Raw genomic sequence first — 23,177 nt, forward strand, 5'->3', positions numbered from 1 at the left:
TGACACAGCTCACAGACACTCACCTGTCAGTCCTGCAACTGTTGTCTCTGGAATGCAAAACCAAAAGCAATAAGTGATCAGAGGGGACAGGTTGTCATCCAATGGCTGCTCCCACAGGAGCAAACAGAGTTTGGGCAGATCCCCAACTCTTTGCCTGGGGAATTGGAAAAGACCACCTTGCTCCTGGGAAGGGCTCCCTGCCAGCCTATCCCCCCGTCAGCCCACCCAGGCACTCTGGACTTAAGCCTGACTCAAAGATAAAAGGCTCAGCCTGCTTGAAGCTAACTGAATACTGGGAAAACATCCGGAAATTGCTGCTCCAGACGAAGGATCAGCAAGGCACAGCTTCGAGCAAGGTTTTCACGACTGGGCAGAATAAGGAGATTGACGCAGGTGTCTGCACCGCACCACCAAAGAGCGAAGGGACATGAAGGTCAAAGAGTGGAGGACATCCCTTTGCGTCAGCACCAGCGTGGGAGATGGCAGAACTGCAGCTTGGTCTCTGCTCTGCACATTGATCTCTGTTTCTTTCCATGGGGCAGGACATGTCCCATGCCCAGTGAAGCCCACACCCCCAGAGCTCTCGTGCCCCATTTTGGACTCCATCAACCCAGATGAATGGCCAGAGAATGGTGAAGAGCCATCCAAACCCAAGTCCCTCCCAGGGGGGCTCCTTTGCCCGGAGGTTTTGCTGGGGGAAGGGGCCAGAAGGACTCACCCAGCTCTCTGGACTGCAGCACTGAAAAGCAAAGGCAGAGGAAGAGGAGGTCAGGACAGCAGCTGGCTTCATCCTTGGGAACATCTCAAGAGGGTCTCTTGCACCTTCCCACCAGCCAGAGATGGTCTGGCCTTGCTCCCTGTCCTCCTGCCCACACCCCATCATGTCCTTGTGCCCTTCCTTCCGTTGCCCAAAGAGCTTTTTGGTGAAGGCAAAACATTCTTCTGGCACCACTTACCTTTCCTTCTCCACAGATAAGCACTGAGGCCAAGGAACACCACTAAAAGCAGGAGGACCACACCCACACCAACCATCGAGGGACGGGCATTGTAGAAAAAGGGAGCTGAGAAACAAGAACATCAGCAGGAAAAGGGATGGTTTTAGAGTCTCGTGTTTGAGCAGAAGAAGAACAAAAAGACAAACGTCCCAAAGCTCTGGCTCACAACCCCCTTGTCCTGGGAGCCCTGGCCTCAAGGGGACATAGTCCTCTCTCTCCCCTGCAAATACCAATGCTCACCTGAAGCGCACGAGGCTCCGGTTCTCTCGTGCACTAGAACTGATGTGAAGGTGCACACCCCTCCCGTGCCCCCACACCCCACACCTTGCACCAGGAACCCCAGATCAAAGCTGCTCAAAGCACCTGAGATGTGCAGGGATGTCTCCTGCTGCTGGTTGAGGCGGCTGTTTCTGACCACACAGGACCAGTTCCCAAGTCTGTTCCCATTGGACACAATGATGACACCTTCGATGCCAAACAGGCCCCTCGCATCTGAGGAATGTCTCTGGGAGACCGAGGGGAGATGCTGCCCATCGGGATCTTTCCACAGCACCTCCGGTTGTGGGTACCAGCCGGCCGATCGACACACCACCCGCATGCCTCCGTCCTCGTAAGCCTCGAGGGAGAGCTGAGGGACAGAGCCTGTGGCTGGGGAAGAGCCCGTGGTTGGGGTCAGTGTGGGATGCACTCAACTCAAAGGTGACGACCGAATCCGATAGCAGACACATCACAGGTCCCATGAGGCCTGGGGGACCGGCCACCAAAACTACCCCAACTTGTGCAGCAACCGCAGAGCATTGATGCCAAGCAACCCCAGATCTCCCACAAAACAGCCTGGCAGAGCAAGACCCAGCTGCCGAGCTTCAGAGCCTCAAGGCAGCATCAGCACTGACCCGTCTTTGTTCAAGAAGCCACAATGCTTCCAGACAACGTGCCAGGTCTCCTACGGCACAAAGGGCAAAGCCAAAGCAAAGATCCAGCTGCTCAGAGCCAGGAAGAGATCTCTTCCCAACTCCACACCTAACAGCGTCATGTCCCAGCCTTGGCTTGGCTGGCAACCCCAGCTCCGAGCCCAAGGAGCTGCTCAGCACCTTGTCCCCACGGCCTTCACACCATCACCAGGACACCCTTCACAGACACCGCACACACCCAGCAAAACCACCACATCCATGTGGCTCTGCCCCTAAACCACCTCCAGCACCACCTGCGTGCTCCCTCCTGGGCAGGCACTGCAAGCAACAGCCCCCTCGCAGCCCACCTCTTTCAACGGCTCCTGTCCTTCGGCACCTCATCCACACACCTGAGGATGGGACAGAGCTCTGGGAGGGACACACAAACCCAGGGACACCCGCACCAGCCCCTGCAAACACCGCACCCACCACAAACCTGCCACCTCCAGATCCACCGTAGCTTCTCCATAAGAGGCACCATCTGTCACCGTGCAGACGTACTGACCATCATCAGAGGGTCTCAACGCAGAGATTCGCAAGTCCAGGCGTCCACGGGAGAGACCATCTCTGACCAACTCTGTCCTCCCAACATATTCCCTCAGCTGTTCACTGTACAGGTCCTCTCCGTTTTGGTAGTGGTGCACTGTTTTGGAGAACCGGGGCCGGATCCACCTGATGTCCAAGCTCTGAGCATCCATGCTGGGGGACAAGCGACATGGCAGCATGATGTCCTGACCCACGGTGACACGGAAAGGGCAGTCTGGTCCCACCACACTGAAGTTAGCTTGGTGATGGAGAAGGAGACAGAGACACAGAGATTACGCCTACGTTAATTTAGGGGCATTGCATGGCAAGGGGTGAGCATGGTGTGACCTTGGTGCACGCTCCATCCCACGGGCATTGCTTTGCCCTCCCCATGGTCCAAAGACACTGGAGAAAGTGGCGAGGGAGTGGGAGGACTGGAAGGAGAAGGAGGTTTCCTGGGAGCGGGATCCTGTTCCAGATAACAACCTCCACCCCAGCCAGCCCTGCTGCAAGCCAGAAATGTTTGAGGGGAGCGGTGCAGGACGGGACCGAAGGTGCCCCCAGGGCAAGGGACGTATTGCAGAAAGAGCCCAAGGGAAAGCAAAACCCATGCGGGGCCCAGCTCTGGGCTCAACTCCCCTCACCCCACGGCAGCTCCCCTGCCCCACAGCTGCCACCCAGAGTGGGAGAAACGCCCCGCCAGCCCTGCAGGATCCCTACCTGTTCCCAGCCGCAGGACGTGGAGAGTCACCAAATAACTCAGGAAGAGCCACATCTGCATCTGGAGCTGGAGAAGAGGGAGGGGAAGGGAGGCAGAAGGAGAACAATGGGGAGTTACAGCTGCTGGAGACGGGATGGGGAAGAAGGGTTGCACCTGCCCCCAAAGTGGCTCTGGAAATCCCACCAAACCACCTGCACCAGCACCCTGACGGCAGAACAAACCGTTGCTCCAGGGCAGGACGGGACCACACACAGCTCCCTGGTGCAGTCCCCTGCTCTGCCCCACTCCCTCTCACCAGCATTTATTCCAACTTTGTTTCAAGACTCTAAAGGAAAAGAAATATTCTAAATCCCCTGCAGAAAGAAAAGTCACTCACTAGACAGGCACGAGCTGCAGGAGGCACCAGACTGCCCAATAAATCCAACCTTTGTCTAGTTTCCAGTGCCGAATAACTGACTGTGCGAGTGACTTCAGGCTCCTTCCCCCACACAATGAGCTGAGGTTCTGCAGCTTTGAAACCAAGAGGGTAGCCTTAAAATTCCGTTCTAACCACAAAAACTGGAAGAGAAAAACCGTTTCTCACTTTGACTCTTCCAGTTCTCTCCCCCATCCCAATGGAGGGGACTCAACAAGCGGCTGTGTGGTGCTCATCTGCTGGCTGGGGTAAAAACACGACACCACCCAAAACCATGGTTGGATGGTCTCTCCATTGAACAAGTGTGATAGGAAAGCGAAGATCTTGACCCCACTCTCAGCATCAATGAAAGTCACCAGTCCCTGCGTGCAGTCCAGACAGACCCAGAGTCTCCTGGGGACCCGGCCCAGGGACAGGGGAGGAGAGGTGAGAGACACAAAGTGCCCTTCCCAGTGCTGCACCCCCCAGATCCCTCCTGCAGGGCTCAGGTCCGCATCCCTCTTCCTGTGCACAGAGTCCCTGGCCACCCCCACAGCCCACCAGGAATCCCCTCCCACCTCCCCCTTCACCTCCACCCCCCAGCAGTGCCTCCCCTCCCTGAACCCCTCCTGGCCCAGCACACAGCACTGAGTGTCAAATCTCTCAGGGGTGTCGGGCAGGTCCTGCCATGCTCTTCCCCTTCTCACACTTCTCCCATCCGCTGACAGGACAAGTTGGGAATGAGCCGAGTTTGGCTGATTGGGGATTTCAAAGTGAAAACGTCGAGGCCCTGCTCCCAGGCCAAAGGTGCCAGCCCCAAAAGGGCTGCCTGGCCTGAGACCTCCCTCTGTCTTGGTTTAGCCCCAGCTGGCAGCTGAGCACCACGCGACCGCTCACTCATCCCCTACTCCCCCAGTGGGATGGGGAGGAGAATGGGAAGACAAAGGCAAAGCCTTGCGGGTTGGGATAAGGACAGTTTACTGGGACAGCAAGGGGAGAGGGAAATAACAACAACAGTACTTAACAGAATGTACAGAACTGGTGACACAGTGCAGCTTCTCACCCAATGGCCATAGAACTTAGACCGCACCCTCAGACCCATCCTGCAGTCGGACTGTCCCGGAGCCATGTGCCCTGGAGACGTGCCACCCCCCTTTTATACGGATGTGTTGGGTTTGCGTGGCAAGGTTTTGGTAGCGGGGGGGCTACAGGGGTGGCTTCTGTGAGAAGCTGCTAGAAGCTCCCCCTGTGTCTGACAGAGCCAATGCCAGCCGGCTCTAAGACGGACCCGCCGCTGGCCAAGGCCAAGCCAATCAGCGCCTCTGTGATAACATATTTAAGAAGAAGAAAAACACTTAGAGAGGGAGCTTTTGCAGCCGGAGAGAGGAGTGAGAAGATGTAAGAAACTCTGCAGACACCAAGGTCAGTGCAGATGGAGGGGGAGGAGGAGCTCCAGGCACCGGAGCACAGATCCCCCTGCAGCCCGTGGTGAAGACCATGGTGAGGCAGGCTGTCCCCCTTCAGCCCATGGAGGAAGGATGAGGGGGTGTAGAGATTCCACCTGCAGCCTGTGGAGGACCCCACGCCGGAGCAGGTGGAGGCACCTGAAGGAGGCTGTGGCCCGTGGGAAGCCCACACTGGAGCAAGTTCCAGGCCGGACCGGTGGACCCGTGAAGAGGGGAGCCCACGCCAGGGCAGGTTTGCTGGCAGGACTTGTGACCCCGTGGGGGACCCCACGCTGGAGCAGTTTGCTCCTGAAGGTCTGCACCCCGTGAGAGGGACTCCATGCTGGAGCAGGGGAACGATGAGAGGAGTCCTCCCCCTGAGGATGAAGAAGCGGCAGAAACAACATGAGATGAACTGACCGTAACCCCCACGCCCCGTCCCCCTGTGCCGCTGAGGGGTGGGAAGGTTGAAGCCGGGAGTGAAGTTGAGCCCGGGAAGATGGGAGGAGTGGGGGGAAGTGTTTTAAGAGTTGATTTTATTTTCTCATTCCTCTACTCTGTTTTGCCTAGTAATAAATTAGATGAATTCCCTCTCTAAGTTTGGTCTGTTTTGCTCGTGACAACAATTAGTGAGTGATCTCTCCCTGTCCTTGTCTCGAGCTACAAGCATTTCGTTATGCCTTTTCTCCCCTGTTTAGTGAATGAGGGGAGTGAGAGAGCGGCTCTGGTGGGCACCTGGCCTTCAGCCAGGGTCAACCCACTACAACGGAGCATGATGTGACATGGTAGGGAATACTCCCTGTGGATAGTTTGGGTCACCTGTCCTGGCTGTGTCGCATCCCAGCTTCTGGTGAAAATTACCTCTATCCTAGCCAAACCCAGGACATTACCCACCCCTTATTCCATACCTTCTACGGCATGCCCAGACCCTACATGTCCCAATTAATCAGCACCCTTTCCCCTGTGTTTGAGATACATATAGACACACAGATCTCATTCCCTTAGTCTATAGGTGTCCACTGAGTTCATTTTGTCTGTGACTTTGGGCTCCATCTGTCACAACGGTCTCTCAGGGCAGGAGCGATGACATGTGCTGTGGGAACGTTGCATGCTGCATCTGGAACTTGCGGCTATGTATCTGGCGTGGTCCACGCTCGTGGTCTGTGGGTGTAAGATGTTGATTTTTCAAGGCCGTTGGTGAGCGCCGATTGCTAAGGCTAGTTCTAGTTCCATCATCGCAGCATTCATCCTTCATTAATTTGGGTGATTCTTACTGTAATACCCTTGATAGAGCGTATAGTAATTGTGGCAATGATAACGTACAATGCCAGGTTTGTTTAGCAATTAACGACAGACAATTGAATTTATTGGCTATTTTCACCCCAAATCAGATCCCCCTGAGGTACACATCGGACTTCCCCATCCTTCCGCATCACCCACCAGGTGCACCCAGGTCCTTGAGCAAAAGCAATGCCACAGATGGGTTTGCTTTTGCCTGAAGCAGGGCTAACCCAGACTGTCTTCTCCAACATATTCTCCATACATACTATGGGGACTTTACCTCCTTCTACAGGGCGTGGAAGTTTTGATTGGGCAGGGCCAGCTCGATTGGTAGACCCCCTAGTGTTAACTAACCAGGTGGCCTTTGCTAAACGTGCGTCCCAATGTTTGAAGGTCCCACCACCCATTGCTCTCAGGGTAGTCTTTAGCAGTCCATTGTATTGTTTGATTTTCCCAGAGGCTGCTGCACGGTAGGGGATGTGATACACCCACCCAGTGCCACGCGCTTTGGCCCAGGCGTCTATGAAGTTGTTCCGGAAATGAGTCCCGTTGTCTGACTCAATTCTCTCTGGGGTGCCCTGTCCCCACAGGACTTGCTTTTCAAGGCCCAGGATAGTGTTCCGGGCAGTGGCATGGGACATGGGATATGTTTCCAGCCATCCGGTGGTTGCTTCCACCATTGTAAGTACATGGCGCTTGCCTTGGTGGGCTTGTGGGAATGTGATGTCATCAATCTGCCAGGCCTCCCCATATTTCAGCCATCGTCCTCCATAGCAGACAGGCTTTAGCCACTTGGCTTGCCTGATTGCAGCGCATGTTTCTCATTCATGGATAACACGTGAGATAGCGTCCACGGTCAAGTCCACCCCTCGCTCATGAGCCCATCTATATGTTGCATCTCTTCCTTGATGGCCTGAGCTGTCCTGAGCCCAAGAAGCTGTAAACAATTCACCCTTATGTTGCCAGTCCAGATTTACCTGAGCCACTTCAATCGTAGCAGCCTGATCCACCTGCTGGTTGTTCTGATGTTCCTCAGTGGCCCGACTCTTGGGTATGTGGGCATCTACCTGACAGACTTTCACAACCAGCTTCTCTAGCCGGGCAGCAATATCTTGCCATAATTCGGCAGCCCAGATGGGTTTGCCTCTGCGCTGCCAGTTGCTCTGCTTCCATTGCTGTAACCACCCCCACAGGGCATTTGTCGCCACCCACGAGTCAGTGGAGAGGTAGAGCATCGGCCACTTTTCTCTTTCAGCAATGTTTAGAGCCAGCTGGATGGCTTTCACCTCTGCAGACTGGCACCTTCTCCTTCTGCAGCTTCTTGACTCGCCGTGTAGGAGTCCATACAGCAGCCTTCCTGCTCCGATGCTTTCCCACGATGCGACAGGACCCGTCAGTGAACAGGGCGTAGGGCTTCTCATTTTCTGGCAGGTTATTGTATGGTGGGGCTTCTTCAGCGCGTGTCACCTCCTCCTCTGGCGACATTCTGAAATCTTTGCCTTCTGGCCAGTCCGTGATCACTTCCATAATTCCTGGATGATTAGGGTTTCCTATTCGATCCCGCCGTGGGATCAGTGCAACCCGCTTACTCCACGTAGCACCCATTGCATGGTGTGTAGAGGGGGCCCTCTCTTTGAACATCCAGCCCAGCACTGGCAGTCGGGGTGCCAGGAGGAGTTGTGCTTCAGGACCAACCACTTCTGAAGCAGCTGGAACCCCTTCATATGCTGCCAATTTCTCTTTTTCAGTCGGAGCGTAGCAGGCCTCATATCCTCGGTACCGCCGACTCCAAAACCCCAGGGGTCGACCTTGAGTCTCCCCTGGTGCTTTCTGCCAGAGACTCCAGGCAGGGCCGTTCTCCCTGGCTGCGGTGTAGAGCACATTCTTTACATCTGGTCCTGCTCGGACTGGCCCAAGGGCCACCGCATGAACTATTTCCTATTAGATTTGCTCAAAAGCTTGTCGTTGCTCAGGGCCCCATTTGAAATTGTTCTTCTTCCAGGTTACGTGGTAGAGAGGGCTTACAATCAGACTGTCATTTGGAACACGCGTTCTCCAGAAACCCACAACACCTAAGAAAGCCTGCTTTGGCTTTTTTTGTTGGTCGGTGGAGACATGGCTGCTGTTTTGTTACTCACATCCATTGGGATCCGATGACGCCCATCTTGCCATTTTATTCCTACACACTGGATCTCCTGTGCAGGTCCCATGACCTTACTTTGGTTTATGGTGAAACCAGCTTTCAGCAGGATTTGGATTATTTTCTTCCCTTTCTCAGAAGCTTCCTCTGCTGAGTTGCCCCATGCGATGATGTCATCAATGTAGTGCAGGTGCTCCGGAGCGTCACCCTGTTCCGATGCAGCCTGGATCAGGCCATGGCAAATGGTGGGGCTGTGTTTCCACCCCGGGGCAGTTGGGTCCAGGTGGACTGGACACCCCTCCAAGGGAAAGCCAACTGTGGCCTGCACTCTGCCACCAAAGGGACTCAGAAAAACGCATTAGCAATATCAATTGTGGCGTACCGCTGGGCTGCCTTTGACTCCAGTTCCTATTGAAGTTCCACCTTGTCTGGCACAGCAGCACTCATCAGTGGCGTGAATTCATTCAGGCCACGATAGTCTACTGTCAGCCTCCACTCTCCATTGGACTTCTGCACTGGCCATATGGGACTGTTAAAGGGTGAGCAGGTTCTGCTGACCACTCCCTGACCCTCCAGTTGACGAATCAGCTTATGGATGGGAACCAGGGAGTCTCGGTTGGTGCGGTGTTGCCGCTGGAGCACTGTTGTGGTAGCGATTGGCACCTGTTGTTCTTCAACCCTGAGCAACCCCACAAGAGAAGGGTCCTCAGAGACCGGGCAGACTAGACAATGGTTCAATTTCCTCCGCTCCCAAGGCAGCTATTCCAAAAGCCCACCGGTAGCCTTTTGGGTCCTTGAAGTACCCTCTCCGGAGGTAGTCTATGCCCAGGATGCACGGAGCCTCTGGGCCAGTCACAATGGGGGGCTTTTGCCACTCATTCCCAGTTAGACTCACTTCAGCCTCCAGCAGAGTCAACTGTTGGGATCCCCCTGTCATTCCAGAAATAGGGATGGGTTCCACCCCTTCGTAGCTGCGTGTCATTAAAGTACACTCACCCACGGGAGACCTTACAGCACCCTGAGACCTCTCTCTGCCTCCGCCCCTTGCTCCTCCACAGTGCCGGCTGCCTGACCCTCGCCCACCCAGGAGCAGGTGGCGGGTACCTCCACGCTCCTCTCCCACCAGGTTTCCTGGACGCACAGCAGCTCACGCACACGGCCGACGGAGGCACCAAGCTCCCGGCGCTGTGTGCTGGTGGTGCGTGAATTCAGGCATTGCTGGGAGGGATCCTTCCTTGCCACAGGGACAGGCTGCTCCTTGCTGGAGGCAGCTGCCTGTGGGGGCAGCCCCTTCCCTTCCCTTCCCTTCCCTTCCCTTCCCTGCCCTGCCCTGCCCTGCCCTGCCCTGCCCTGCCCTGCCCTGCCCTGCCCTTCCCTTCCCTTCCCTCCTAGGCCAGCTGGCAAGGGCAGGCAAGGGCAGGCAGCCCCCTCCCCAGCTAGAGCCCTTGGCCCAGCAGGGCCAGCCCCAGCCTCAGGGGCTGCACAAAGAGCTGCCCTGGCCCTTGCCCACCTCCAGCCTTTGGAAAACCTGGGCTGCCCAGCCCCAGCCTCATGGCACCCACCTGGGCTGCCCAGCCCCAGCACACAGCTGGGAAGCTTTGTTCCTTCAGGCACATCACAAAGTCGAGCAGGGACTTGGCTACAACACTCAGTGCCCAAAGTTTCCACCATGAAACCTCCCTCAGCGGCACTTTCACAGCCCCACTGACACAGGGGCTGCAGACTCGCCCAGCCGCCTAAACAGTCCTAACAACACCTTACGTCTGTCTGGCTGTCTACCAGAGTCCAGCTTCAAAAGAGGGCAGGGGGAGCAGAAGGATGACCCACAAACCCTGCAGGTCAGTGCAGTGGGGGATCTCGTCCCCAGCCCTGCTATCCTCTGCCCATTACCTACAGGGATGTGGCATCACCGGGAGAGGGTCCGAGCATCGGTACCGGCTGCGAGCACCCAGGCTGCCTGGGCTCTGCTTTGTTCTTCATTCCCGCAGCCCCAGTCCCTGCTTCTTGTGTGTCCCCCACCCCTTCTCATGCCCTGCCGGGTTCGGCTACCCTTCCACCCCACTCCCGGCACCCTCCCATCCCACCCCTCTCCAGCCAACAGTCCCTGGCTCTGCTACAGTACCAAAACCACGGAGCAGCAGCAGCCACAGCAATCAATACTGCTAAATATCACTTTAAAAGAGCCCCAGGTGGGGAAATTCTTTCTCAGAAGGTTCCTCTGCTGCTGCAACTAAAGCCACTCAGTTACCAAGATGCTTTCGCACACTCAGCCCCATCCCCAAAAGCAGCAATAAGCCGCAGCCGCCTGTCCCGAGCGCCCAGCGAGGAAGGGGATTAGGGAAAGACAAATCACTCTTGCTCCCAACAGGATTGCGTGGTGTAGAAGGATGGTGAGAGAGCAGGGGCATCCTGGGGACAGGGGGTGCTGGCAAAGTTTGGGTCTCCCCAGAAGGAAGAGAAGGGAGTGCCTGAGTTGTGAGTGCCCCCCGCCTCTGCCCCCCACTCCCCGTGCTCATCCTGCAGGGAGCTGCCCCCAGGCTCCTGCTCCAACCACTGCTCCAAGTGCGCTGGCTGCAAATGCCCTTTGCGGGCAGGCAGGAATCAGGACAAAAAGCCCCCAGGAACCAGCACGGCCACACTCCATGGTCACCCACAAAGCTTTCTTGAAGGCCATGGTGCTGTGCCTGGGCAGGGTGGGCTTGGGCAGGGCAGAGAGGGACATGTGCTCCTGCAGGATGGAGGAGAGCGGGCAGTGTCTGCAGAAGGGCAGGGGCTCTGCTCTGGACTTCTTCATGGCCACAGGCGCTTTGGGGTCACCGTCCCTTCGACCCGAGCTCACACTGCAGTTCCAGCCTGTCCGGTGCAGCAGCACAGGAACAGCAGCGATGCCCTGGCCATCGCACAGCCCACGCGTATGGCCATGGCTCTTACCAAAGTGTTCCCAGCACAGCACAGTGCCATGATCAGCAGTAGGGCAGTACAGCGAGTCGCAAAAGCAAAAATCAGCTGCTGACATGCACCAGACTCTACCATCCAGGAAGGCAAGCAAGACCCATGGCAAGCACAGGACCCTGCCAACCAATACCTAAACAGCAGTAACAGCTATAAATACAATCTAGCATATTGCAAGCAAACCTCTCCTTGCAACCACTTAAACATCCCTGTGCTATGAACACTGTTTCCAGCAGAAATCCAAACCTGAATGCCATACTAGCTACTATGAAGCAAATAAACTCCAGCCCAGCTCAAACCAGCACCGGCCCTTCACTGCTCCTCTGCTCCCTGGGCTTGGGCAGGGCAGAGAGGGACATGTGCTCCTGCGGGATGGAGGAGAGGAGAGCGGGCAGTGTCTGCAGAAGGGCAGGGGCTGTCCGGGGCTGCAGTGGGGATGGAAGGGGGGCAGAGGGTCTAGGAGGTGCTGTCCCTCAGGCACAGCTGGGTTTCCTCTGTCTGCACCCAAAACCAGGGTCGGATGATCTCTCCATTGAACAGGGCTGGTGGGAAAGTGAAGATCTCGACCCCACTGTCAGCATCGATGAAAGTCACCAGCCCCTGCGTGCAGTCCAGACAGACCCAGAATCTCCTGGGGACCCGGCCCAGGGACAGGGGAGGAGAGGTGAGAGACACAAAGTGCCCTTCCCAGTGCTGCACCCCCCAGACCCCTCCTGCAGGGCTCAGGTCCGTATCCCCCTTCCTGTCCACAGAGTCCCTGGCCACCCCCACAGCCCACCAGGAATCCCCTCCCACCTCCCCCTTCACCTCCACCCCCCAGCAGTGCCTCCCCTCCCTGAACCCCTCCTGGCCCAGCACACAGCACCGAGTGTCAAATCTCTCAGGGGTGTCGGGCAGGTCCTGCCGTGCTCTTCCCCTTCTCACACTTCTCCCATCTGCTGAGAGGACAAGTTGGGAATGAGCCGAGTTTGGATCGAGGGTCACCACGTCTGCAGGGGACAGGAGGAGCCAGAGCATCAGGGGCAGAGCTGCGTCGTGGGCAGGGTTTGAGCACCCTGGGGCCAGGCTCTGCCCCGCGGGGCAGCACACGGGGCATCTCCTTCCTCCTAGAGATGCCCATGACGGGGCTGGCCCCAGCACGGCCACGGCCCAGCTGGGTCCCCTGGGAACAGGCAACGGTGGGGCTGCAGCCCCAGCAGGGAGTAGCAGCATGGGGAGGCAGTGGCTGGGTCTGGGCAGTGCACGGGCTCTCAGGGGGGTGGCAGAGGGCTCCTCTTGGCCCCAGGGATGCCACTCACAATGCCTTGGAAAGGCAAGAATAGGGGGTGCAAAACAGGCTAGTGCCCTGGTCTGGGGTGTCTGAGTCACCAAACACACCCAGGCACGGCCAGTCCCGGGCACTGCCCAGCCCAGATGCCCCTTGCACACAAGCACAGGGAGGAGAACCACCCAGAATGGCACTAAAATACGGGATTACCTGGATTCTGGGGAAGTAGAAACTTTCTCCAGGCTAGAAGGAGAGACAAGAGCTGGTCACATCCCCCAGGCAGTCCCCAGCACCTCTGGGCAGGGGCGAGGGTCCAGGCGTGGGCTGGTGTCCCTGAGCTGCCCACCCTGCCAGGCACATCGCCTTGGGCTTTCCCAGAGCTGGGGGATGCAGGGATGGAGAGGACGGGCAAGGAGGGAAAGGGCCTGTCCTGATCCAGTTTTAGGGAGGTTTCGATATGATTCCAAGAGCAAGATTAAGACACAAACGAGGTCAAATACTCTATACTGGAAACCGTTTTTATTATGAAAAAAAACAATAAAAAAAGGTAAAGGTAACCAATAAGAGCGACAGGACAGAGCAGAAAAGAAAGGCAGAAAACCAAGCTAGACTCTGGGATAGAAACAGAAGAATAGTCACTGCCATGGATCCACAGCATCTCAGGGGTCCAAATTTCTCATTCTGTGGTGGTGGGTGGAGGTGCAAAACCACAGCGTCTTGTGGGCGAAGGCAGGAATCCACAGCATCTCGGGGGCCCAAATCTCTCGTTCTGCGACGGTGTGGACTCCCTCATCTTGGCAGTTCCCTTTTATACCAGTGGTGGTTTTCACCACAGCACGTGCGACATGTCTCCGTGTTCCTGCACACATGCACACACTTCTTGCAGTTCCAGCCCTGTTTTTCACGCAACTGTCATCTGACTGAGCTGCCCATGACCCCGCAGGGCGTGTTTCATAGGTGGAAAGTCTCTACGACCCGGCTATCATCCTTATCCCACTCAGTAGCTGGAGGGGATTTCTGCTTGAACAAGCAATCTTTGAGACAAATGTTCTTACAGTCCGGTCTCTCACAGGGCTGAGCACAGAGCGCCCGGGACAGGACCCCATGCCATGACACAGCTCACAAACACTCACCTGTCAGTCCTGCAACTGTTGTCTCTGGAAAGCAAAACCAAAAGCAATAAGTGATCAGAGGGGACAGGTTGTCATCCAATGGCTGCTCCCACAGGAGCAAACAGAGTTTGGGCAGATCCCCAACTCTGCCTGGGGAATTGGAAAAGACCACCTTGCTCCTGGGAAGGGCTCCCTGCCAGCCTATCCCCCCGTCAGCCCACCCAGGCACTCTGGACTTAAGCCTGACTCAAAGATAAAAGGCTCAGCCTGCTTGAAGCTAAGTGAATACCGGGAAAACATCCGGAAATTGCTGCTCCAGACGAAGGATCTGCAAGGCACAGCTTCAAGCAAGGTTTTCACGACTCGGCAGAATAAGGAGATTGACGCAGGTGTCTGCACCGCACCACCAAAGAGCGAAGGGACATGAAGGTCAAAGAGTGGAGGACATTCCTTTCCATCAGCACTAGTACAGGAGAGGGCAGACCTGCAGCTGGGTCTCTGCTCCGCACGTTGATCCCCGTTTCTTTCCATGGGGCAGGACATGTCCCATGCCCAGTGCAGCCCCTGATCCCAGAGCTCTCGTGCCCCATTTTGGGCTCTGTCAACCCAGATGAATGGCCAGAGAATGGTGAAGAGCCATCCAAACCCAAGTCCCTCCCAGGGGGGCTCCTTTGCCAGGAGGTTTTGCTGGGGGAAGGGGCCACAAGGACTCACCCAGCTCTCTGGACTGCAGCACTGAAAAGCAAAGGCAGAGGAAGAGGGGGTCAGGACAGCAGCTGGCTTCATCCTTGGGAACATCTCAAGAGGGTCTCTTGCACCTTCCCACCAGCCAGAGATGGTCTGGCCATGCTCCCTGTCCTCCCGACCACACCCCAACTTGACATTGTGCCCTTCCTTCCTTTGCCCAAAGAGCTTTTTGGTGAAGGCAAAACATTCTTCTGACATCACTTACCTTTCCTTCTCCACTGATAAGCAGCGAGGCCAAGGAACACCACTGAAAGCACAAGGAGCACCCCCACACCAACCATCCAGGGACGGGCATTGTGGAAAAAGGGAGCTGAGAAACAAAACCATCAGCAGGAAAAGGGATGGTTTCACAGTCCCGTGTTTGAGCAGAAGAAGAGGAAAAAGACAAATGCCCCAAAGCTCGAGCTCACAAGCCCCTTGTCCTGGGAGCCCTGGCCTCAAGGGGACATAGTCCTCTCTCTCCCCTGCACATACCAATGCTGACCTGGATCGCACGAGGCTCTGGTTCTCTCGTGCACGAGAACTGCTGTGAAGGTGCACATCCCTCCCGTGCCCCCACACCCCACACCTTGCACCGGGAACCCCAGATCAAAGCTGCTCAAAGCACCTGAGATGTGCAGGGACGTCTCCTGCTGCTGGTTGAGGCGGCTGTTCCTGACCACGCAGGACCAGTTCCCATTGTTCCCATTGGACACAACGATGACGCCTTCAATGTCAAACAGGCCCCTCTCATCCGAGAAATGTCTCTGGGAGGCCGAGGGGAGACACTGCCCATCGGGATCTTTCCACAGCACCTCCGGTCGTGGGTACCAGCCGGCCGAGCAACACACCACCCGGATGCCTCCGTCCTCGTAAGCCTCGAGGGAGAGCTGAGGGCAAGAGCCTGTGGCTGGGGAAGAGCCCGTGGTTGGGGTCAGTGTGGGATGGACTCAAGTCAAAGGTGATGACCGAATCCGATAGCAGACACATCACAGGTCCCACGAGGCCTGGGGGACCGGCCACCAAAACTACCCCAACCTGAGCAGCAACTGCAGAGCATTGATGCCAAACGACCCCAGATCTCCCTCAAAACAGCCCAGCAGAGCAAGACCCAGCTGCCGAGCTTCAGAGCCTCAAGGCACCATCAGCACTGACCCATCTTTGTTCAAGAAGCCACAATGCTTCCAGACAACGTGCCAGGTCTCCTACGGCACAAAGGGCAAAGCCAAAGCAAAGATCCAGCTGCTCAGAGCCAGGAAGAGATCTCTTCCCAACTCCACACCTAACTGCGTCATGTCCCAGCCTTGGCTTGGCTGGCAGCCCCAGCTCTCAGCCCAAGGAGCTGCTCAGCACCTTGTCCCCACGGCCTTCACAACATCACCAGGACACCCTTCACAGACACCACGCACGCCCAGCAAAGCCATCACATCCATGTGGCTCTGCCCCAAAACCACCTCCAGCACCACCTGCGTGCTCCCTCCTGGGCAGGCACTGCAGGCAACAGCCCCCTCGCAGCCCACCTCTTTCAACGGCTCCTGTCCTTCGGCACCTCATCCACACACCTGAGGACGGGACAGAGCTCTGGGAGGGACACACAAACCCACGGACACCCGCACCAGCCCCTGCAAACACCACACCCACCACAAACCTGCCACCTCCAGATCCACCGTAGCTTCTCCATAAGAGGCACCATCTGTCACCGTGCAGACGTACTGACCATCATCAGAGGGTCTCAACCCAGAGATTCGCAAGTCCAGGCGTCCACGGGAGAGACCATCTCTGACCAACTCTGTCCTCCCATCATATTCCCTCAGCTGTTCACTGTACAGGTCCTCTCCGTTTCGGTAGTGGTGCACTGTTTCAGAGATGTGATGCCGGATCCACCTGATGTCCAAGCTTCGAGCGTCCATGCTGGGGGACAAGTGACATGGCAGCACGACATCCTGCCCCATGGTGACCTGGAGAGGGCGGTCTGGTCCCAGCACACTGAAGTAACCTTGGTGATGGAGAAGGAGACAGAGACATGGAGATTGCACCTACGTTAATTTAGGGTCATTGCATGGCAAGGGGTGAGCTTGGCGTGACCTTGGTGCACGCTCCATCCCATGGGCGTTGCTTTGCCCTCCCCATGGTCCAAAGACACTGGAGAAAGTGGCGAGGGAGTGGGAGGACTGGAAGGAGAAGGAGGTTTCCTGGGAGCGGGAACCTGCTCCAGAAAACGACCTCCACCCCAGCCAGCCCTGCTGCAAGCCAGAAACGTTTGAGGGGAGCGGTGCAGGATGGGACCGAAGGTGCCCCCAGGGCAAGGGACGTATTGCAGAAAGAGCCCAAGGGAAAGCAAAACCCATGCAGGGCCCAGCTCTGGGCTCGACTCCCACCACCCCATGGCAGCTCCCCTGCCCCACAGCTGCCACCCAGAGTGGGAGAAACCCCCCACCAGCCCTGCAGGATCCCTACCTGATCCCAGCCGCAGGATGTGGAGAGTCACCAAATAACTCAGGAGGCCCCCGGGGCTCGCGGGGAGCCACATCTGCGTCTGGAGCTGGAGAAGAGGGTCGGGAAGGGAGGCAGAAGGAGAGCAATGGGGGGTTTTCTAGAGCTGCTGGAGAGGGGATGGGGAAGAAGGGCTGCACGTGCCCCCAGAGAGGCTCAGGAAATCCCACCAAACCACCTGCACCAGCACCCTGACGGCAGAACAAACCGTTGCTCCAGGGCAGGACAGGACCAGAAACGGCTCCCGGGTGCAGCCCCCTGCTCTGCCCCACTCCCCCTCACCAGCATTTATTCCAAATCCCTGACAAGACTCTAAAGGAAAGGAAATATTCTAAATCCCCTGTGGAAAGAAAACTCACTCACTAGACAGGCACGAGCTGCAGCAGGCACCAGGCGGCCCAGTAAATCCAACCTTTGTGTAGTTTCAGGTGCAGAATTCCTGACTTCAGGCTCCTTCCCCCATGCAATGAGCTGAGGTTCCGTATCTTCAACACTGATGTTCGAAAACCTTCTGACCACAAAAAAGCAAAAATAGTGATGTGAGTTTCACATATTCAAATTATTCAAATTATCTGCGTCCTGATGAGGGGGGAGTGAGCGAGCAGCTGTGTGGTGCCCAGCTGCCATCTGGGGTACAACCACACCACCCAAAACCAGGGATGGATGATCTCTCCATTGAATGAGGCTGGTGGGAAAGCGAAGATCTCGACCCCACTCTCGGCATCGATGAAAGCCACCAGCCCCTGCGTGCAGTCCAGACAGACCCAGAATCTCCTGGGGACCCGGCCCAGGGACAGGGGAGGAGAGCTGAGAGACACAAAGTGCCCTTCCCAGTGCTGCACCCCCCAGATCCCTCCTGCAGGGCTCAGGTCCGCATCCCCCTTCCTGTGCACAGAGTCCCTGGCCACCCCCACAGCCCACAAGGAATCCCCTCCCACCTCCCCCTTTACCTCCACCCCCCAGCAGTGCCTCCCCTTCCTGAACCCCTCCTGGCCCAGCACACAGCACCGAGTGTCAAATCTCTCAGGGGTGTCGGGCAGGTCTTGCCGTGCTCTTCCCCTTCTCACACTTCTCCCATCCGCTGACAGGACAAGTTGGGAATGAGCCGAGTTTGGCTGATTGGGGATTTCAAAGTGAAAACGTCGAGGCCCTGCTCCCAGGCCAAAGGTGCCAGCCCCAAAAGGGCTGCCTGGCCTGAGACCTCCCTCTGTCTTGGTTTAGCCCCAGCTGGCAGCTGAGCACCACGTGACCGCTCACTCATCCCCTACTCCCCCAGTGGGATGGGGAGGAGAATGGGAAGACAAAGGCAAAGCCTTGCGGGTTGGGATAAGGACAGTTTACTGGGACAGCAAGGGGAGAGGGAAATAACAACAACAGTACTTAACAGAATGTACAGAACTGGTGACACAGTGCAGCTTCTCACCCAATGGCCATAGAACTTAGACCGCACCCTCAGACCCATCCCGCAGTCGGACTGTCCCGGAGCCACGTGCCCTGGAGACGTGCCACCCCCCTTTTATACGGATGTGTTGGGTTTGCGTGGCAAGGTTTTGGTAGCGGGGGGGGCTACAGGGGTGGCTTCTGTGAGAAGCTGCTAGAAGCTCCCCCTGTGTCTGACAGAGCCAATGCCAGCCGGCTCTAAGATGGGCCCGCCACTGGCCAAGGCTTAGCCAATCAGCGCCTCTGTGATAACATATTTAAGAAGAAGAAAAACACTTAGAGAGAGAGCTTTTGCAGCCGGAGAGAGGAGTGAGAAGATGTAAGAAACTCTGCAGACACCAAGGTCAGTGCAGATGAAGGGGGAGGAGGAGCTCCAGGCACCGGAGCACAGATCCCCCTGCAGCCCGTGGTGAAGACCATGGTGAGGCAGGCTGTCCCCCTTCAGCCCATGGAGGAAGGATGAGGGGGTGTAGAGATTCCACCTGCAGCCTGTGGAGGACCCCACGCCGGAGCAGGTGGAGGCACCTGAAGGAGGCTGTGGCCCGTGGGAAGCCCACACTGGAGCAAGTTCCAGGCCGGACCGGTGGACCCGTGAAGAGGGGAGCCCATGCCAGGGCAGGTTTGCTGGCAGGACTTGTGACCCCGTGGGGGACCCCACGCTGGAGCAGTTTGCTCCTGAAGGTCTGCACCCCATGAGAGGGACTCCATGCTGGAGCAGGGGAACGATGAGAGGAGTCCTCCCCCTGAGGATGAAGAAGCGGCAGAAACAACATGAGATGAACTGACCGTAACCCCCACGCCCCGTCCCCCTGTGCCGCTGAGGGGTGGGAAGGTTGAAGCCGGGAGTGAAGTTGAGCCCGGGAAGATGGGAGGGGTGGGGGGAAGTGTTTTAAGAGTTGATTTTATTTTCTCATTCCTCTACTCTGTTTTGCCTAGTAATAAATTAGATGAATTCCCTCTCTAAGTTTGGTCTGTTTTGCTCGTGACAACAATTAGTGAGTGATCTCTCCCTGTCCTTGTCTCGAGCTACAAGCATTTCGTTATGCCTTTTCTCCCCTGTTTAGTGAATGAGGGGAGTGAGAGAGCGGCTCTGGTGGGCACCTGGCCTTCAGCCAGGGTCAACCCACTACAACGGAGCATGATGTGACATGGTAGGGAATACTCCCTGTGGATAGTTTGGGTCACCTGTCCTGGCTGTGTCCCATCCCAGCTTCTGGTGAAAATTACCTCTATCCTAGCCAAACCCAGGACATTACCCACCCCTTATTCCATACCTTCTACGGCATGCCCAGACCCTACATGTCCCAATTAATCAGCACCCTTTCCCCTGTGTTTGAGATACATATAGACACACAGATCTCATTCCCTTAGTCTATAGGTGTCCACTGAGTTCATTTTGTCTGTGACTTTGGGCTCCATCTGTCACAACGGTCTCTCAGGGCAGGAGCGATGACATGTGCTGTGGGAACGTTGCATGCTGCATCTGGAACTTGCGGCTATGTATCTGGCGTGGTCCACGCTCGTGGTCTGTGGGTGTAAGATGTTGATTTTTCAAGGCCGTTGGTGAGCGCCGATTGCTAAGGCTAGTTCTAGTTCCATCATCGCAGCATTCATCCTTCATTAATTTGGGTGATTCTTACTGTAATACCCTTGATAGAGCGTATAGTAATTGTGGCAATGATAACGTACAATGCCAGGTTTGTTTAGCAATTAACGACAGACAATTGAATTTATTGGCTATTTTCACCCCAAATCAGATCCCCCTGAGGTACACATCGGACTTCCCCATCCTTCCGCATCACCCACCAGGTGCACCCAGGTCCTTGAGCAAAAGCAATGCCACAGATGGGTTTGCTTTTGCCTGAAGCAGGGCTAACCCAGACTGTCTTCTCCAACATATTCTCCATACATACTATGGGGACTTTACCTCCTTCTACAGGGCGTGGAAGTTTTGATTGGGCAGGGCCAGCTCGATTGGTAGACCCCCTAGTGTTAACTAACCAGGTGGCCTTTGCTAAACGTGCGTCCCAATGTTTGAAGGTCCCACCACCCATTGCTCTCAGGGTAGTCTTTAGCAGTCCATTGTATTGTTTGATTTTCCCAGAGGCTGCTGCACGGTAGGGGATGTGATACACCCACCCAGTGCCACGCGCTTTGGCCCAGGCGTCTATGAAGTTGTTCCGGAAATGAGTCCCGTTGTCTGACTCAATTCTCTCTGGGGTGCCCTGTCCCCACAGGACTTGCTTTTCAAGGCCCAGGATAGTGTTCCGGGCAGTGGCATGGGACATGGGATATGTTTCCAGCCATCCGGTGGTTGCTTCCACCATTGTAAGTACATGGCGCTTGCCTTGGTGGGCTTGTGGGAATGTGATGTCATCAATCTGCCAGGCCTCCCCATATTTCAGCCATCGTCCTCCATAGCAGACAGGCTTTAGCCACTTGGCTTGCCTGATTGCAGCGCATGTTTCTCATTCATGGATAACACGTGAGATAGCGTCCACGGTCAAGTCCACCCCTTGCTCATGAGCCCATCTATATGTTGCATCTCTTCCTTGATGGTCTGAGGTGTCCTGAGCCCAAGAAGCTGTAAACAATTCACCCTTATGTTGCCAGTCCAGATTTACCTGAGCCACTTCAATCGTAGCAGCCTGATCCACCTGCTGGTTGTTCTGATGTTCCTCAGTGGCCCGACTCTTGGGTATGTGGGCATCTACCTGACAGACTTTCACAACCAGCTTCTCTAGCCGGGCAGCAATATCTTGCCATAATTCGGCAGCCCAGATGGGTTTGCCTCTGCGCTGCCAGTTGCTCTGCTTCCATTGCTGTAACCACCCCCACAGGGCATTTGTCGCCACCCACGAGTCAGTGGAGAGGTAGAGCATCGGCCACTTTTCTCTTTCAGCAATGTTTAGAGCCAGCTGGATGGCTTTCACCTCTGCAGACTGGCACCTTCTCCTTCTGCAGCTTCTTGACTCGCCGTGTAGGAGTCCATACAGCAGCCTTCCTGCTCCGATGCTTTCCCACGATGCGACAGGACCCGTCAGTGAACAGGGCGTAGGGCTTCTCATTTTCTGGCAGGTTATTGTATGGTGGGGCTTCTTCAGCGCGTGTCACCTCCTCCTCTGGCGACATTCTGAAATCTTTGCCTTCTGGCCAGTCCGTGATCACTTCCATAATTCCTGGATGATTGGGGTTTCCTATTCGATCCCGCCGTGGGATCAGTGCAACCCGCTTACTCCACGTAGCACCCATTGCATGGTGTGTAGAGGGGGCCCTCTCTTTGAACATCCAGCCCAGCACCGGCAGTCGGGGTGCCAGGAGGAGTTGTGCTTCAGGACCAACCACTTCTGAAGCAGCTGGAACCCCTTCATATGCTGCCAATTTCTCTTTTTCAGTCGGAGCGTAGCAGGCCTCATATCCTCGGTACCGCCGACTCCAAAACCCCAGGGGTCGACCTTGAGTCTCCCCTGGTGCTTTCTGCCAGAGACTCCAGGCAGGGCCGTTCTCCCTGGCTGCGGTGTAGAGCACATTCTTTACATCTGGTCCTGCTCGGACTGGCCCAAGGGCCACCGCATGAACTATTTCCTATTAGATTTGCTCAAAAGCTTGTCGTTGCTCAGGGCCCCATTTGAAATTGTTCTTCTTCCAGGTTACGTGGTAGAGAGGGCTTACAATCAGACTGTCATTTGGAACACGCGTTCTCCAGAAACCCACAACACCTAAGAAAGCCTGCTTTGGCTTTTTTTGTTGGTCGGTGGAGACATGGCTGCTGTTTTGTTACTCACATCCATTGGGATCCGATGACGCCCATCTTGCCATTTTATTCCTACACACTGGATCTCCTGTGCAGGTCCCATGACCTTACTTTGGTTTATGGTGAAACCAGCTTTCAGCAGGATTTGGATTATTTTCTTCCCTTTCTCAGAAGCTTCCTCTGCTGAGTTGCCCCATGCGATGATGTCATCAATGTAGTGCAGGTGCTCCGGAGCGTCACCCTGTTCCGAAGCAGCCTGGATCAGGCCATGGCAAATGGTGGGGCTGTGTTTCCACCCCGGGGCAGTTGGGTCCAGGTGGACTGGACACCCCTCCAAGGGAAAGCCAACTGTGGCCTGCACTCTGCCGCCAAAGGGACTCAGAAAAACGCATTAGCAATATCAATTGTGGCGTACCGCTGGGCTGCCTTTGACTCCAGTTCCTATTGAAGTTCCACCATGTCTGGCACAGCAGCACTCATCAGCGGCATGAATTCATTCAGGCCACGATAGTCTACTGTCAGCCTCCACTCTCCATTGGACTTCTGCACTGGCCACATGGGACTGTTAAAGGGTGAGCAGGTTCTGCTGACCACTCCCTGACCCTCCAGTTGACGAATCAGCTTATGGATGGGAACCAGGGAGTCTCGGTTGGTGCGGTGTTGCCGCTGGCGCACTGTTGTGGTAGCGATTGGCACCTGTTGTTCTTCAACCCTGAGCAACCCCACAAGAGAAGGGTCCTCAGAGACCGGGCAGACTAGACAATGGTTCAATTTCCTCCGCTCCCAAGGCAGCTATTCCAAAAACCCACCGGTAGCCTTTTGGGTCCTTGAAATACCCTCTCCGGAGGTAGTCTATGCTCAGGATGCACGGAGCCTCTGGGCCAGTCACAATGGGGGCTTTTGCCACTCATTCCCAGTTAGACTCACTTCAGCCTCCAGCAGAGTCAACTGTTGGGATCCCCCTGTCATTCCAGAAATAGGG

The 23,177-nt window shown here is 56.0% G+C and overlaps 2 protein-coding genes across 2 annotated transcripts in view; one reads left to right on the forward strand and one right to left on the reverse strand.

Moving 5' to 3' along the window:
* Positions 1-23,177, forward strand: part of LOC129198339 (class I histocompatibility antigen, F10 alpha chain-like) — a 111,792-nt gene that overhangs the window by 29,323 nt on the left and 59,292 nt on the right. The gene's annotated exons all lie outside the window — the stretch shown is intronic.
* On the reverse strand, positions 1,859-17,038 carry LOC129198432 (butyrophilin subfamily 3 member A2-like). Its single transcript, XM_054807742.1, has 9 exons — positions 16,966-17,038; positions 16,157-16,504; positions 15,137-15,418; positions 14,735-14,839; positions 13,804-13,827; positions 12,328-12,392; positions 3,191-3,257; positions 2,382-2,729; positions 1,859-1,938 (listed from the first exon to the last, which is right to left on the reverse strand). Exons 1-9 carry the CDS (start codon positions 17,036-17,038, stop codon positions 1,859-1,861), a joined length of 1,392 nt encoding a protein of 463 aa, XP_054663717.1.

Source organism: Grus americana, chromosome 32, assembly GCF_028858705.1.
Source record: "Grus americana isolate bGruAme1 chromosome 32, bGruAme1.mat, whole genome shotgun sequence".
Taxonomy (NCBI): domain Eukaryota; kingdom Metazoa; phylum Chordata; class Aves; order Gruiformes; family Gruidae; genus Grus; species Grus americana.